The following is an 18,062-nucleotide window of genomic DNA, read 5'->3' as shown; positions in this document are numbered from 1 at the left end:
AGCAGTGTCCATCCCCACCTGCTCTGCTCTGCCACAGCTCCCATGGAGTTGTGGGAGCAGCAATGTCCCTGTTATAGGTGTGAGCTCGAGCACAGCTGAGGTGGCTGGAGCAGGGACAGGCTGTGCTGTGCCCTTGTGCAGAGAATATCGTTTTCCCCCATGAATCACAGAGCTGTTTCATCCCAACAGGGACCTGCACCTGGTGTTGCAGGTGAAGTGATGATCCCTTCTGCCTTTGACACGCACATGCTCACTTGGCTTTGGCGTGGGAAGAATTATTGCTCTTGCACTGCCTTCAGTCAGAGGGTTCAATTTTTAGTTTTTTCCTCCTTTCCTTCCTTAGTTCTTGGCTCTGCAGTGGGGGAGGATTACAGTAGTAGCATAAAATAACAGCCTGTATGAGAAGAAGGCTGAATTTTCAGAAAACATTACAACAGTCCAGTTTTGGAGATCTGACTTGGACACTTACCAGGGTCAGATTTGGGAGTTCTTGATTATGCAAAGCAGCAGAAGTGGGTTGTTTCCATTTCCCATTTTGTTGCCGACAGGGCTGTCTTTGTCCAACTGTGCCCTGGTGTACCCTAGCAGAGGCTAACTGCCCCCGGAGAAGAGCTGCTGTCAGAATACTTTAAAGTCGGTCAGACTGGCTCCTGCTTCGTGAGGTTTATCAGCAAAGATTTTCAGTGCCTCCAGTGGGAGGCTATTTTTATTCTATCCAGGGGCTACCTTCTGCTCTGAGGTCTTTTTCACATTTTTTTTGGAATAGAGAAACCTGCCTCTTTTAGGACAACCTTAAATATCTTCATCTTTTCCAGTCTGAAAAACTAGATAGTTTTTTAGTCAAGGTAAAAGTTTTTGGCATTTCTGTGATGTTCAAGATTTCTTTTTTTTTTTTTTTTTTTACTGTATAAGAGGCACACTGCCATAGACATGAGAATGCCCTGTATTTTCCCTTGAGCAGGCCTGATGGCAAGTGAGGTACCTAATGGTTCATCCTTCATGCTCTGATCAGTGCTATGACTGTTGCAGAAAATCCACATTGTGTTTCATTGCACCATGTAATCAAGATTGGAAGAACTCTCAAGAGATGATCTGGTTCATTTTCCTGTCCTATGGCAAGATCAGTCATATCTGTGTCTTTCCTGACAGATGCTGGTCTGTGTTCTTTTAAAGGCCTCTGCAGCTTCTCCAGGCAGCATGTTTCAGTGCCTCAGAATCCTTACCAGTAAAAACCTCCCCACCTTGTATTTAACTGGAATCATCTCTACTGCAGTTTAAACTTGTCACTTCTTGTCCTGTCCATTTGAATTCAAAGAACAGGTCATTCCTTTTTGCAGTAATGTTAAATATTTGAAGACTATTCATGTGGTTCTCTCTTCTTAATGTTAAATAACCCGTATTTGTTAAATCATCTCTTCTTCATGGTGGATTTAAATCTTCTATGTAAACCTTAATTGGCCTGTCTTCTCAAAAATACTCTGTGACGATTCCAGTCATTAACTAATCCACAAACAGTTTAAACCCTTTGATCAGTATTTTATTTATATACTTTAGTAGCAACTTTCTGTGCCAGCCAAACTGCCTATTTGTACGTCACTGTCTCCAGCTGACTTGTGCTGGTGTGCAAACAAAGTATCCACAGGGTTGTCTGTTGCTCCCTAACTGCAATTCTATCCAAAGGGAAGGTTGAGTGCCCGGCATGATGTGAGGCATGGTGTGGTTTGTGCCTTGATTCTGTGGGCCAGTGCACTGTGAAGGTTGTGCCTTCAAATAGAAAGCGAGCCCAAAGAAAGACTAACCAATCACGGAGTCGGGGGTGTCTGCAGGCATTCAAAATATACATTGATGGATGCAGGAATTTGGAAATGGACACGTGCTCAGACAGGTGGTAGGCTGGGAAATGTCACTTGGTATTAGGACCTTCTGATGTGGCTGTATTTGAATAGTCAGGTCATGCTTGGAGGTCAGCTACTATACTGTGATTTGGATGCCCTTGATGTGTATGTTTTCAGCTCCAAGGAAGAGTCAAGGAAATTTACACTTAGCAGTACATATGGGGAGGGCAGAAGGCAGGTCATATTCCCTTTCAGTAATTTTCTCTGGATTTCTCTGTTGTAGGTGAGTGTTTTAACCACCTTGGAGCGGCGATTCAACCTTCAGAGTGCTGACGTGGGCGTCATTGCCAGCAGCTTCGAGATTGGCAACCTGGCCCTCATCCTCTTTGTGAGCTACTTCGGAGCCCGAGGACACCGGCCACGCTTAATAGGATGTGGAGGGATAGTCATGGCCTTGGGTGCCCTCCTTTCCGCGTTGCCTGAATTTCTGACCCACCAGTACGAATATGAGTCAGGAGAAATACGCTGGGGGGCTGAAGGGAGGGATGTGTGTGCTGTCAACGGGTCCTCCAGCGATGAGGGACCAGACCCGGACCTTATCTGCAGGAATAGAACTGCTACCAACATGATGTACTTGCTGCTCATTGGAGCACAGGTCCTCCTGGGCATTGGTGCTACCCCTGTCCAGCCCCTGGGAGTTTCCTACATCGACGACCACGTGAGGCGGAAAGATTCCTCCCTGTACATAGGTAAGGCTCTCTGAGCTTCTCACTGAAGGCTTTCCCTGTGCACTGGCATCTTGCTCTTGTTGCTGTTTGATGCCAGTGGAAGGGATGACTCAAGGTCTCTTCTCCATGTGCTGCTGTGCTTGTGAAGGCAACTTGGCCTAGGGCCCTATATTAAGCAGCAGGGAAATATACTGGTGTTTGCTCATTTTGTAGCAATGGTAAAGGTTGATGGTCATGGTGATTATTACTGGATGGTTAGGAAGATGCTTACTCCTGCTGTTGTGATTGCCCGGATTGCTTTAAATTCAGATATTGGTGACTTAACTGTTGAATTTTGGCTGAAAAATTTTCAAGTGGTATGTGTGATGATGATTGAGGTGGGTTACTCCTCCCCTTCCCCCCCAAGATACCCTGGTTCTGTTCCTGTTTCAAAGCATATGTCTGAGTGATCACTGCAATATAAGGAGACTGAGAGAACACGCATGTCTTGTCACTCCCACTGTCACATTTTAGCAAGGAAGTGCCTGTTAAGGATCAAGTACTGTGACCCAGGATGCTGTGGCGGGACCCCTGATAATGTGATCCCTGTAATGGAATGGGATGCAGAAGTTTGTGAGGTCTATTTTGAGATACAATGAGCCTGAAGTAGAACTCAAGTTTCTGGTGATCACGTTGCAAAATTCTTTCAGATGGTTAAGCTATGAAATTTGGCTTTGGTTGCCCAATGAAATATCTCTGTTATTGGGGTAAAGTGCTTGTGGGTTTCAGCAGTTGTTCCCCCTCCCAGCAGGTTTAAAGAGGATGCTGTGGGTGAAGTTGTTCTTTAAAAAAACCTGCCAGCTTGGCTCATTCTTCTTTCTGAAGGACTTGTCAGTAGATAAATTGCTCCAATGCAACAAATCCATGAAGTGTGTCCTGCCATTAATGAGACCCTTCTGCACTTGTTAACATAGTTTCTAGTAACCAAAACTGTGCACTTGTCCCATCATCACTGTCTTGACGTGACTTTTGACTTAATGGATGATCCCATTACTCTTTGGGGTTTTTTCCAAAGACATTTGTAGCAAGTTCCCAAGCATAACTGAATGCAGCTGGGAGTGGCCATCGACAGCAAAACTGAACTGTTGACTTTGGGTGAAGTTCAGTGTCTTGGGATGGGGCAGAAGCCTATTGGAAAGCCTATTGCTATGGTATTCCTGGATGTACTGCTACTTTACCTCAAGAGGTTCATCTCCCTATTCAAAGTGTGTCCATGTTTTTCTGTAACTGGCCATAAAATCATAGTATTTCATCACTGAGCCTTGTCCTTGGATCATTATTCACCTTCACTTGGTTCTGTAAGTGCTCGTGAGGGATCCACTGGATAAAAAAGGGTGATATATAAAATACAAGAACCCAAAGGTGAATAATGAGACTAAATTCACTGGAGCAACTATGCCAACATCATAAATGATGAGCTGGAATTAAGAGTGATTCTAAGATTATCTATCTAAAGATTATCTATTATAAATAACTATATAGAGAAGCAGCAACTTCTTTCAGTCTGTTCCATGGGCATTTTTAAGCAATACTTCATGTCTGAGAACAGGCTGCAGGAGGGTGCATGGGAGGAGGATTAGGAAGAGTGATTCTTTTTGTTCCTGAGATACATTCATCTTGTATGCTAAAATAACATCTTTAAAGCTGGCAGTTCAACTGTAGCTGGGAAAATACTGCCAGAAAATGATTTCTGCTTACTATATGCTGCTTTATTATTTTTCCTGCAGAGATATGTTTCTGATCATGTTCCTTTCTACAGGTAGAGTTAAAAAAAAAAAAAAAAGAAAACAAGCATTTTTGGGTTGTTTGCTTTCTGGCTTTAGCTATCAAAATCATAATCTGAATTTCTACATATGAATTATGGATTGCATAAGAGTGGATGTGTGTGCACACTCAACCAGCAATGAGGTTTAATATCTGCCCTGTCCTAACCTATCTGTCACAAGTAGAGTTTCAGATATTGGATGATTAATTCTTACATCAACCCGCAGTCAATTTGGCTAGTGAAAATAAAAGCTAACAGGAAAAAATCTATTCCACAAATGAATATAAATGGAGAAGAAAGTAATGGAAATGTCATCTTACGTTTGTGGATACTTGAGAGGAGGTCAAATTCCTCAGTTTAAGTGTTGTTTGAGAATTATTTGATCAGATTTGTCTTTAACTGATTATTTTTGTTGGTGTCATCAATGCAGTTTTCAGTGGCCTTAGCAGAAAGCTGGCTGAGCATCTTACCCACTTCATTCTGCTCTGTTTCGCAGAGGAAGTAACTGCAGAGTGGATACTGTCACTGTGCTATATTTATATCAGTTTGCTTTCTCATAATAGCACACCCACTCAGTGGGGGCTACACTGTGTGTGACCAGATAAAATGTTTTTGAGTAAGTTCCCGCAGTTGAAATTAGGAGCAAATCTGGCATAGATTGTTCTCTCAGGATAAAAACTTATTAATAGGAGTGATAACAGTCTGACTGCACTTTCTGTAATGGCTGGTTGTGGCTGAGAAATGATTGGATTGACCAGTTCGCGCTGTCTTTATTTCATTGCTTATATCAAGTACCTACGTGCTGCACTGGGCTGTATTGTGGCTGGGAGGAAGAAACCTGACAGCTAAGGACTTGTCATTGTTCACCTCGACAACAAAAACCCTTGTGTCCCAAGGCAGTGGATTAGAAATAACTCTGTGCAATGAGAGGGCTTTTTTTCCTCCTTCTGATTTGTACAAGAGTTAAGTGGAGTAACAATATCTAATACAGTCACCTTGCAGTGAAATGACAATACAGGAAGGCTCCTGGTTATTAAAAAAAATCCAAACCCCAAGAACACTGCCCCCAAAACCACCTTCTTTTTGTATTAATGTGTGTGCAGACTAATGCAGATGTGACACCATATGGAATTTAAATTTATGCTTTGACTTTAATGGTTAATGCAAGTAGTAGCATCTGTGGAATATAATATTTTTCTGGCTATGAAGTCCATTAAATCTGTCATGTGGTTTCTCTGCAGTGACAAGCACACAGGAGGTTGTGGGCAGTGCACCTCTCTTGTGCATCCTTTGAGTCAGAGGCTGCTTAGACTTGTGTTCTGCCAAGGAGGTGGGGATTCATAAAGTTTCATAATTAGAGAGATGAGTGAGATATTACAGGAGGATTCCTCTGTGGCATGGGCTGCTGACTTGTAGTTTCATGTTTCTTGATCTAATAGCAGATTTTTTTTGGTGCCTGCAAAATGTTGCTTCCAAATCCAAAACATAATCTGTTGCTCTAGTAACCAGACCTAGGAAAAAGGGCTGCGTGGTGGTAACCCAGGCAAATTGAATCAGAGATGAGTACATGAAAATACTCACCAAAGGATGTTCTAAAGAGAACGCATTTGTGCTGTAACAGAGTTAGAAAGATTGTGGGACTGTGCTTGCTCTGGCTAATCATAGAATCATAGAACAGTTTGGGTTGGAAGGGACCTCAAAGATCCTCTAGCTCCAACCCTCCCTGCCTTCGGTAGGGACACCTTTCACTAGACCAGGTTGCTGTTGGAAGTTGGGAAAAATGTTCTCGTTTGGTGCTGGTTTGATTGTGTCTCTCCCAGTCTGATTTTGCATTTGAGATCTGAACTCCCATCTAGAGGTTTCCAAACGAGCAGATTAATTTTATCTGTGTATTTATTGGCATTTGGCATAAGTAACCCCTTTTAGGGGAGGAATTCATCACTCCTGCAGACTGTGCAGGGATTGTTACTGCTCCATCTTAACAAATGTCAACGAAATTTGTGGCATTGTTTATTTTAAAGGAGGAGAAGTATGTTGAAGACTACTTACTACACCCTTCTTTTCTCTACCCACTAATGACTCACTTGACATTTCCCTCTTTAGTTCATTTTCTGCTCAGTCTTGCTGAGTTTTGCTGAAATCAATGAAGAGTTTGTCATTAAGAGGGGAATCAGAGGCATAGTGGAGCTGATACAAAGGGGAAAAAAACCTGATCTGACAGTGGTTCTGTGGATTTGCTGCCTCTCAAATGAGCAAGACCTTGCAAATGTTTTCTGGTCACTGGAGTACCTGTGCTGTTCTCGGCAGTGCTTTGGGTGTTTCATTTGAGCCAGAGCAGTGATGCTAATAAGGTTCCTAGCAGTCCTGATACAGGCCTTCTGGCCTTCCTGCTGCATTTAACATTTGCTGATAAAAGTTGTTGCATCTTGTCTAGGACACAGTTACCTGTAGAGCAACATGAATAGCCTCTGGGAGCCAGTATTTGATCTGGGACAATTAAGGGCTGTATTGTACAGAGGAAGTTGCTATTATTCTGCCTCCTGTTGATGGAGGAAATTGATACTGGTGTTGGAAGGAGCACTGCCAGACTGTGGGACTCATTCAGCAGAATGCTGTGTTGATCTTTAATGCATCAGAGATTCTCTTAAAGTTTGTTGAAACTCAGTGTTAACATTGTGGACAAATACTTCACAAGGACCCACCACTTGGGACTCCTCATGGACTTGCAGAAACTGCTGTCACGTGAAGAATGACTTAAAGGAAATCCCAGAAGGGGCAAGTCTTGAGTCAAGGAGTAAATGATGAGGAGTGATGAATGCTCCTGAGTTATTGCTGTGCAAGGGTGTGCCTGAGTGCAGTGTGCTCAGGAGCAGAGAGCTGTCCTTGGCCTGTTTCATGGCAGGGTGGAGGAATGGAAAAATGGGTAGCTCAGCTCTGCTGAATGTGCCTGTTTAGCTGCTTTCTTCTATATTATCTCCCAGGCTTCTGTCTGGCCTTTTCCTTGTGTATTTTCGTTTGTCAAATGGTTGTTCCAGCTGTTACCCTTGGTGTAAGAGGACAACTCAACAGGATGGTGTGTCCTTTCCACATCTGCCCAGATGAGACTAACCCTGTAAAGGGGATAGGACCCTGCATTGGAGCCACTGGCTTTGACCTTTGTAGCAGCATGGGGTTACTTGGCATCAAATCTGTAGAAGCGCTTCTTGTTTTGTGATGACAGAGAGACTCTCACTTCTGATGCTTTCTTGCTTGCTCTAAGCACCAACTCAAGATTTGCTGCAGAGAAAGACAAACATGCCCTAGTTGGAATCTTGCTGTCTCCAGGGATAAATTTGTCCATTTGAAAAATCACTTGTGGTAGCTTATGTCAGTCAAAATGACAGCAGCCATTGTGTTTTGGAGAAGCAGAAACATTTTCTTGACTGACAAAAATTAAACCTGAGAGTTAGTATCTATGGTGGTGAGATAATAGCAAGTTATCAGCATAAGATTCTGAATTCATCAGAGTTTGAGTCAACGTTTTTTATGTGGTAACAGAGAAATAGTGCTTGGATTTCTCAGGGGGAAGCTCATGTTGATAAGCTAAGCAGTTGCTGTGAATTTTGAAACCATTCATTTACTATATATCTGGTATTGATGCACTCTAATACATGTAATGAATACTAAAAAAAAAAATCAAAAAGGAAATGGGATTTCTGATTTTATAAATATAAGCAAAAATGTGTTCAGGGGTTGCCAGTTTTGTCTGTTAACTGCTGAAAAGTCTCTTACATAGAGGACAGATGTATTTTGCTCACTCTTACCCTTTCCAAATATCTCAAATTTCTTGACATGTATGTTTGAACCTGCTTCTAAACCCTAGCAAGTGGAATAATTGTGTTTATAGCATACAGGTCATATCACCAGCTTCTTGGGGTCCTCCTTTGATATGTATTGATTGGAAGGTCTTTAGAACCTACTTGAGAGGTCTGTACAGCTCTGCCCATCCTGGCTGCTTATCCTTTCCCTCCTCACAGTGTTTCCCACATGGCTGTACTCCTTCCTTGTATGCTCATTTGTGGTCTGCAAACAGCATGAGTACTTTATTCACATTAGCCCTTCTTGCTGGAACATGCTTCTCTGAGCCCACCCACTTAAGGCTCTGCCAGCCTTGTGCATTCCTTACCCCTTTTCTGTTTAAAGCCTGCTGCTACAAAGTCTTTTGTAGTGGATCGTAGGTGACTCCTGTCTGTTGTAGTTCCTCTGTGTGCCCACTCAATACCCACAAGCTACCCGGTGAGTTTGTCCACCCCCATGTGGGCACACGCCTTGTGAGGGATGAGTGCTCCTTCCAGGGAATTGCTTTTCTCCTTGCTGGTATAGGCAGTTTTATAGGTATGTAATATTTTTAGCCTGAAGACTTGACGGAATTCTGTAATGGTTTTGTTCGGTAAATGCATCCTCCTACGGGTGATTTGGAGAGCCTTTCCTTTCTGTCACAGTCTCCCAGGGGTTGACAAAGACACGGTATTAGCGCTGAGCTCCAAGGAGTGCTGCTGCCAGTGTGAGTGCTGTGATGCCTGTTCATTACTGAAAGGTGTCTTTGCATCAGATTCACTGGGTTGTCTTCCCCGTGGACTGACTGTGATCAGATTAAATTACATGGCTTCATGCGGATATACTGGTATTAACCCACTGATCCATTGATAACCTGCAGCCTTTTATAATTATGCCCCTTTGGGAAGAGATCATTTGCTGTGTGTCAGCAGGGCTGGCTCAGTTACACATGTCCCCTTTTACAGCACTAGTGGTAATATCCTGGAAAATTAAATGGAAACACAAACAAGTGTGTAGGGTGTCTTAGAGCAGTAGCAATAATCAATTAATGGGAATAACCTTTCCCACTGCAGGCAGGAAGGCTATTGTGAAAGGCAGTAGCTGAATGGATATATTTATTCAATTAAATAGATATATGCACGAAGTCATAACTGCTGTGGGCTCCATTATTTTACAACAATTGCTCCAGTTATCTTAACCTTCTGCTAATAGCTTTTTTTTGTTATGAGCTGAGTAAATAAAGCTTGGGTCCAACACAAATGACTTTGTGTGAAAGCATACTGAAGGTAGGAGCTATTTTCATGTTACTCTGTGCTCTCTGTGTACTCTGCAGCTGATTTTTGGCTTTATTGGGATTTGCTGACTCTGATGTCTGTAAAAATCACTCTATTTGCAGAGCATGTTGGTTTCTTTCTGTAGGGTACTTAAAATAGCCATCAGCTGGGAGAGCCTAGTGAGGTCCATCATTCCTGGGGCAGCCTCTTTAGTGCAGTGCCCTTGTCATTTAAATGGCAGATATGCAGAGGACAGTCCTAAGGTTCATAAAATTAATTAAATAGATTGGAAGGTGCTGAGTTGCTTATGTCAAGAGCTGAAGGCTCTATTGTACCTTCTTGATGGCGCAAGCAGTAGAGAGCTGGTGTGTGCCAGTCTTGGCACTTCTCCTGGGAACTTGACTGAGGCTCCTCAACTCATTGCAGATAAGGAGCCTCTAGATATTTTGATCCCAGTTTGCAGGCTGGCACTGGGGACACTTGGGGCTGTGTTTAGCGTATGCCTTCCCACGCTGAGACAAGGTACAGGACCTGTACCTTGCCAGCAGGATTCAGGGCACTGGCCAGGTGTTACTTGGTTATCTGCAGGACAAGGTGCTTGTATGAGCATATAGGAGAATGCAAAAACTCTGTCACACAAACTCCTGCTTTCCCTCTTTCAAAACTGCCTCTCCTGTTGCTGGGTGAGGTGCTGGATCAAGTTTTTTTGCCCTTTGAAGATATCACTGCAGGTCTGAGCTGGTGCTGGGCAAGCTGACGCTTACACCCTTTGGGTGGCAAATAAGTGCTATTTGAGTAACCTCCTAAAAGTGTTTGTTTTTGCGAAGTCCCAAGCAGTGCCATGGCACAAACGTGTGGGTCTGTTGACACACAGGGCCTGGCAGTGCTCAGCTGCCAAAGCTGTCAATGTGGGTTTTTATCCTGCCTACTTTGCTGTGCACTGGTGACTCCATGCAGGTCACTCCCCAGTGTAGCAGCCAAAGAGCAGAGATCCATCCCTTAGGATTGTGGGGAACAGCACAGGGAGAGCTCTGTCCAGAGGCTGCGAGGGACATAGCAAATCAGGCTCTGGGTGAGACTTCCTCAAGGCTACATGTGTAACTGGCATGATGTGTCCAACAGGTGTCTGCCAGTGTGACCAGCTCATTGTATGAACCTGAGTAATTGAAAATTATCGGTGTTAACACCAGAGGAACAGCTGTGATGCAAGTCGAAGAATCATGGAATAGTTTGGGTTGGAAGGGACCTTTAGAGGTCATCTAGTCCAACCCCCTGCCATAAGCAAGAACATCTTCAAGTAGACCAGGTTGCTGAGAGCCCTATCCAGCCTTGTCTTGAATATTTCCAGGGATGGGGCAGCTACGACCTGTCTGGGCAACCTGTGCCAGTGTTTCATGACCCTCTTCATAAAACATTTCTTCCATATATCCAATCTGAATCAACCCTCTGTTAGTTTTAAACCATTATCCTTTGTCCTATCTCAACAGGCCCTGCAAGGGTGTGAGATGGCCCTGCAGTGTGAGGCTTGGGGCAAAGCTGCTGTGGGGAGACATTGATGCACTCTCACTAACTGCAAGTATCTGATTACATCTGATGGACCAGCCTGGAGGAAAAAGTGTGGCCACAAGTAATGGGTACCTTGTGAAACAAAGATAAAATTCCTTGACATGCTTTGTGGTCAACTTATAAGCCATGAGAAGAGCAAGTGGACTGGGAGTCCTCCCCTGGTGTGGTGAATTTTGAAATTTTATGAATTTATTTGCATAAATATATAAATCTAGGGTATTTCAGATAGGAACTTTGGCTTTGGACAAATGCTTCTGGCTTTGCTTTCTCAAAGTTTAGTTGTTTGGTTCAAAGTTGGTATCTGGTCCCAAAATTGTTCCTTTGAACTTTGCTCTTTTGGAAGGACTCAGTCTTCCTTCAGATTTCTTTTTGCCAAGGTACAGCCAGGTCATTAACTGTGCTGCTAATGAGGTATTTGGCTTTTCCTAAGAGGGAGACCTGCTCTCACAAAACCCCCTTTTGATTTCAGTAATAGGGATTTTGTCTGAAGGAGACTATCCAAATTTGGCCCTTTATTTACCAATTAAAATGTGAGGATTTAAATAGTTTCTTGGATAGAAGTTAACAACGTTACGTTGCTCTTTGACTTAATACCTCAGAGCACTTGAGTGCAGCCAGGACAAGACTGTCTCTGTGACAAGGTGCAGGATGTGGCTAAAGGGAGCAGATCAAAGCAATAGCTTAAATTCAGTTCAAACAGGTAGAAGAGCAAGATGCTCTGTGCTTTCCTCTCTGTGTCTCTCTGCTTACCTCACTGTTTCCCTGCGGTTTTCTGTACATTCTTGTCTTCGTTGTTAGACAAACCATTCCCAATGTAGCTGTTTGTACAAGATAGAGATAGTGCTTATTAGAGTTTGAAAGAAATAATATTAGTGGGTAAAAAAAGACAACTGGGACAACTTTGCTGTATTAGTCATTGCTGCAGAGACCAATTACCCGTGTGATGAAAGACCACCTGTATCTTGTTAGCCATCAGCTGCAACATATGGATGTCCTAATTCAATCAGACGGATCATCACAAGAATAACACTTGTTAGAGAAAGCTTTTTCTCAGCAGACAGTTATAAACTATGTGCTGGGGTTATAGACTGAAGGGGTGGTGGCATACAAGAAGTGAACTATAAAGTCCCCTGACTGTGCTGTCAAGATGTCTTGAGGTCTGATTAATGCTTTACTGGCCTCAGCAATCAGTTCCCTCTTATTTCTGTTAATTTTGGGCACATGTTGTTTTTGTGGCATAGAGGGGAGTGTATGTGTGTTCAATACTCCCCCTCCTCATTTTACATAAAAACTCACATTCCTGCAATGCAAGTGAACAGATGTTTTACTGCACTTCTGTTTTGTCTCATTGCATATCTTCACGCATGTCCTCTGTAAATGTGCTGTTCTGGTACTGGGGGGAGACAAGCATGCTGTGTTGTAGATTGTGCAGGAAGCAGCATTGCAGGAAACCAAATTATTTCCAGTAGTTCTGTGTAAGCTGTGGAGAGTTTCCCTTAGGTGCCAGAGGGTAAGAGGTTCATAGGGAGAGAGAACACCTATTTGATCAGCTGAGGCAGCTAGAAAACAGACATGTTCATGCTTGGTGGACCTTGTTCTGACCAGTGTGACTGCTCATATTCAAGAATATTTACATTTTGTTTCCCAGTTGTCATCTGATCTGGTAAAATATACTTCTTGTCCGTCCAAACCTTGCTTTGCTTCCTGTGCTGGTGAGAATTCTGTATCAAAAGGAAACAGTCTCTTCTGTAATTGTACACCACACCTCTGCTGGAGTTTAGTGCCCTGAAGGTACTTGATTTATAAGTAGTAGCAAAACTCAAGTTAAGCATGGGTTAAGCAAATACTCCTGCTCCAGGGTTATAAAACAAGTTGGCAGGAGGATGAGAATTTTTCCCAGGAATTCTGACTAGTGCCCTGCAATTGGTCTGAGAACTAAAGCATTTCACTGCATTCCTGCAAAGCAATGTATCTTCAGTGGCTGCAAACATTCCTTCCTTTTCTGTGTCAGAGGGATTACTGGTTCTGGCTTTTTGTCTGCTACCATTAGCTTGCTCCACCTCTGCAAACTATGTTTAATTTGTCTCCAAGAGCTGGATGATTAAACTGAGACCAAAACTGTCTTTGCACAGTGGAGAGAGACTATTTACAAGGGCATGTAGCGACAGGACAAGGGGGAATGTCTTCAAACAGAGAGACAGTAAGTTTAGATTAGATATTAGGATGACATTCTTTACAGTGAGGGTGGTGAGGTGCAGGAACAGGTTGCCCAGAGCAACTGTGGATGCCCCATGCCTGGAAGTATTCAAGGCCAGGTCGGATGGAACTCTGAGCAACTTGGTCTGGTGAAATATGTCCCGCTACCCATGTGGTGGGGAGAGGTTGGAACTAGATGATCTTTAAGGTCCCTTCCAACACAAATCATGCTATGATAGTGGTCAGTGAAATGCAAGAAGCGTTTTGAGGACAGACTCTACACTCTTCCATAACTCATTTTCAGGAGCCACCAGCACAGAGATGTGCATCCTGGATTTGTCCAGTCTCTTTTGAAAGCTCTCTTATGCTTATGGCCTGCACAATAGAAATAGGATCAAATTCCACAGTTCCCAATGGCTTTTCTCATCTCCTAGTTAGGCTGTGCAGTTTTTTCCCATGTTTGTTGCTTTATTGATTGGATGTCTAGAATTTTGTCTTTAAGGCTGTGAAAGTGGTGAAGTGGGCACAAAATTTCTGGAGTGCAGATATCTTAGAAGTGGAATCTGCCTGTCAAAAATCTTGCTGCTGTCAGAGGTGGCAGTCATGTCATCACCCTGGCCTTGCCTTATTCCACCACAGATAGGAGTGCTCTGGAATTCCTTGGACTGTTGAGAAAATGTACGTACTGGGATGGGGAGATAAAGCATAGGTTGGCACAGCTGGCAAAAATTAGGACAAGCCATCCCATTAGATGAAAAATACAGTCTCAAATGGGTTTTGCCAGTGTGTCAAGGACCTGTTGAAATGAAAATTTCAGATATACAAGAGAAGTGAAAATGCAACTGTGCTGCTCTCCACCATTGCTGTGTAAAATGCTCCCATGTGTAGCTCCTTGAGTTCATCTCACATTCTGCACTCCCCAAAACCATGGTAATGTGGAGACTAGAGCAGCTCGAGCGAAGCTTTCTGAATAAATTAGTCTTGCTGTCCTGTGGTTTTCCAAGTCTAAGTAAACAGATGAGACTTATTCTATGCCTTAAAATCAGCAAGTTTGGGTTTTATTAGCCCTGGAGGGGCAGTAAATTCTAGAGCTGAGCCAGAGGAGCAGATGGGGGAAGGAGGCGAGTAAGGAGGTGTAGCACTAGGCAAAGATATGCTCGAGAAAGTCCTTGCTGCTTACTGCAGCCCAGGAAGGCAATTTGAAATTGAATCTACAGTGCACCAGGGAGCTGTTGGAGGTGGCTTAGGATGGGGTAAGGATTTGGGAAATCTACTTTAGTGAAGGCTGCATTCAGCAGAGGCAAGAATAAGGATGTTGGTGAAAGGGAGGTGGAGCGTAGACGTGAGCAGCAGCATATTAAGGCTGGGTGGGCAGATATTGAAGAAACCAGAGTTAAGAGAAGAGCTCAGCCAATAGAGGAGAAACATGGTATGGGCCATCTCCATGAAGTCTACAGAAGCCTGAATCCTCACATCAAAAGACTCTATTTTTATTAAAATTCAGGCTCTTTATTTTAATCAATACCCATGGGTATCAGGTGTCTAAATTGAGTCTTGGCTAAGTGTTGCCTTTCTGAATCACAGTTGTTGCACAATTCCCAATGGCATTGCTGTGTGCCTTCTCCTAGACCACGGGACACACATGGGTCTCCATTTCCTTGCAAAGCAAGCTTGTTTTGTGAATAAACAGTGTGTTTTCATGGTGAATGTGGGTGGTGTCAGGAGTGGAAGCGAGTGTGCCAGGAGTCTTGTTCCCAAAAAGAGATCCAGTGTTTACTGAACATGCTAATTGCTGCGTCCAACCCATCATTATTTTTCTTCTGCCCATAGCATGCTGATAAAGATGCTGATAACACTTTTGTTGAGTAAAAACTTATAAGAAAAAAAAAAAAAGAGGCTCTTGAATTTCAGGCATACCACTGGCTGCTGGTTTATTCTTTGGCTGGCATTTTTTTGGAGGGATTTTTGAGACTGAAGGTGGCAAAGGAAGGAAATGCTTTTGGTTTTTTGGTTTTGTTTTTTAATGCCCCATATGGCTGTTTTATTAACTGGAAAACCTCCAACTGTGAATTGGATGATGTTACACAGCTACAGAGAAAAACTCAATCCCAGCCATTTGACAGAGAATAGTTGTGCCTCTAACCTGAGCTGTGCCTCCCCCAGCTAGGGTTAGGGGGGGAAATAAAAAGCTGCCTTTGCCCTGTTTTGCTGATCCAAGGAAAACATTGTTGCTTTTCAAGCTGGAGATGTTTTCAAACAAAATGCAAACCTTGAACAAATGAGTTGTCAGCAGGTCATCAAAGAGCACCTCTGTTTGAATTGAGCTTCTGGGAGTGACAGGTACAGCAAACCCACAAGTTTGGGGTTTTTACAATTGCAGTGGGTTTATCCACCACAAAGTAGTAGAATGGCTATATTTTCACATTATTCCCTGCTTGTGCGAGTGGGCTTTTCTACCACAGTGTGAAAGAACACACTGCAAACCAGACTTCTCTAGCAGTGATCTGCACTGTGCGTTATTCAGGCACTTCCCAAGGATTGACTCTTCATTTCTGCCCAAGGAGCATTTCTTCACATTGTCTATGGATTTTTGTCCCATCTCCCTTGCTAAGACAAATGACTTGCCATGTGTAGTGTCTCAGTTGGAGACGAGACTGAGAATTAAGAAATAGCACTTAGACGTGTTCATATTGTCTTCTGTGTGTGTATATGTTGAAGTTACAACCTGAGTTCTCTGTCCAGGAGACTTGGGAAAATGCATTTCTCAGACCTGCCTTTTGACTTGTTATCTTCTGTTGTGCAAAGCAGTGAAAAGGAGAGTTGGAACCGCAGTCTTTGTTATTAGGGTGTCTTGGTTCTTCCACAATATCCTGGAGACTTTCTGTGTCTCAGGGGGATGCAAGACAGAGAAATGGAATTTGTTTAAATGAATCCCTTTAGATTTAAGGGCTTGCTTCCCTGTCAGTTGTAAGTGTAGAAATGAGTTTTGACGTTTAGGAGTGGACCTTTCCCATTTCACATCTGCTTTTCACAGTCTTCAGAGCTGGATCCAAGACAGTGGAATCCACGCTAGCACTGTCACTTGTTGAAGTTCAGCAGATGATTCATTATTCGTCATGCCAGCTTCTCTCTGAAGCTGTGCAAGGTAGCACAGAACCGCTGTCTGTTTGCCAAAGGTGATATTTAGGACAGAATGGGCTGGGAAAAGTTCCTCAGTGGGTAGGCAGAGCCCCCTGTGCCCACCAGCAGTGACTTGGGGCAGTTGTTCCCTTTCCCTGAAGGTGCCTGTGGATGGGAGACAGCCCGCCAGAGGCAGAACAAGGAAATAAGCTCTGCTCTGGTTACAGCAGGTGGATAATATATCAGCAGGGTCCTTGCAGCCAAGGGTCTGCTGCCAGCTGGGACAGAAGCTGAGATAACCTTTGGCTGTGCTGAGGCTTCAGGAGCAGAGTCGGGGCTGTGTCACACCACATGCCACCATCTGTGCCTCTGGGGACAGTGAATGTGCTTGGATGTTTGCTGGGGTGAGGCTGGCAAACTGCTGCAGGTGAAGAACTGGAACAAAGCAGTTTTGCAGGACCTGGACCTTCTGCTTTGTGTAATCTACAGCCTTCTGAGGGAAGGTACTGGAAGGGGAACAGAAGATCCAGTATTGACCATTGAGACTTAGTGCCTCCAACCCAGGTTAGGGGCTCCTTAGTCACAACCTGTCTGTGTAGCACAAAGTGGCTTCAGTTGCCTGAAGGGACCTCTCCTTTTCTGCTGGTCACAAACTTGTTGTGGCTCTGTTGATGTCCCAAGCTATCTTGCTGCATGGGAATCAGTATCCCTTTTTCAACCAGTTGTGTTCATAACTGTTGTGTTATGGCTGAAGAAAGGGGAGATTCGGTGGTGATACTTAAATTGCTGTTATTTAACAGGCTCTTCTGTGCAGCAGGAGGAGGAACCACCTCCTCTACAGAGTTTCCCCTCTCTGGGAGAGGGGGTTCCAATCTAACCTCAAGTGACTGCACGGAGGGTCGGTGTGGCTGAATCTTCCTGCCCTATCAGCTGTGTAGGAAACAGGTGAATGTTACGGTTTAGCACCGAGTTTGTGTTTCTGGTGTCTACTTCTGCTCTTCCTTAATGAGGCTTTTGGGATTTAATTACAGTTACTACCTAACTTCAAGTCCCTGGTGTCCTTGGGTTCACAGTAGTTGAGGGAGAGACTGGCTGCTCTGGAGCCGAGCTGAGAGACTTGGGGCTCATCTCTGGAGATGCTGCTCTCCAGGAACTGCTCCTCCATCAAAGGATGCTGTCATCTACCCAAGTCTCTGGCTTTGATTTTTAATATAGGTGGCTAGAGTATCCTCCTTACACACTGACTTCAAACACAGATTGTTCAGGATTACCGCTGGATAACAGCCAAATCCCAGGCAGTAGAGACTGTTTAATCACACTCCTCTGTCTCTACTGGATTAACATAATTAATGTAAGCCCTTTTGGATGGGCGACCTGTTATTTGTCTGGTGCAGTTCTTCATTTGTGCAGTGCTGTGCATATACCCAGGATGCTCTAAAGATGGTGATGGAGGTCTAATCCCACTTGGTGACCAACTAAATCTCCATTTTCAGACAAGTTTACTGCTCCCTTCAGGGGAAGTTGTAGACTATTAAAAAAAAAAAATTAAAAAAATTCAGAATGCCAAGATTAAATCAAAGTGATCATTTCCCAAGTTACTTAAAGGGAAATTAAAGTGTTCCTTTTTACTGTTATTTTTAATGTCATTTCTCTAGGGAGCAAAAAAAGTTATTAATAAACTGAAGGTTCATCAATGCCTTATGGTCCTGACCAATTTCAAGGG

The 18,062-nt window shown here is 43.6% G+C and overlaps 1 protein-coding gene across 1 annotated transcript in view; it reads left to right on the top strand.

Annotated features, from left to right (window-relative positions):
• The window catches only part of SLCO3A1 (solute carrier organic anion transporter family member 3A1), a 137,111-nt gene that overhangs the window by 20,896 nt on the left and 98,153 nt on the right, over nucleotides 1-18,062 (top strand). The window contains exon 2 of the mRNA XM_027644494.1: nucleotides 2,119-2,584. Coding sequence (XP_027500295.1) covers nucleotides 2,119-2,584 — 466 coding nt within the window. The remainder of the gene's footprint in view (nucleotides 1-2,118; nucleotides 2,585-18,062) is intronic.

The sequence above is a fragment of the Corapipo altera genome, unplaced genomic scaffold (assembly GCF_003945725.1).
Source record: "Corapipo altera isolate COAL_440 unplaced genomic scaffold, ASM394572v1 50, whole genome shotgun sequence".
Classification (NCBI taxonomy): domain Eukaryota; kingdom Metazoa; phylum Chordata; class Aves; order Passeriformes; family Pipridae; genus Corapipo; species Corapipo altera.
This window is presented reverse-complemented; position numbering and strand designations above follow the sequence as displayed.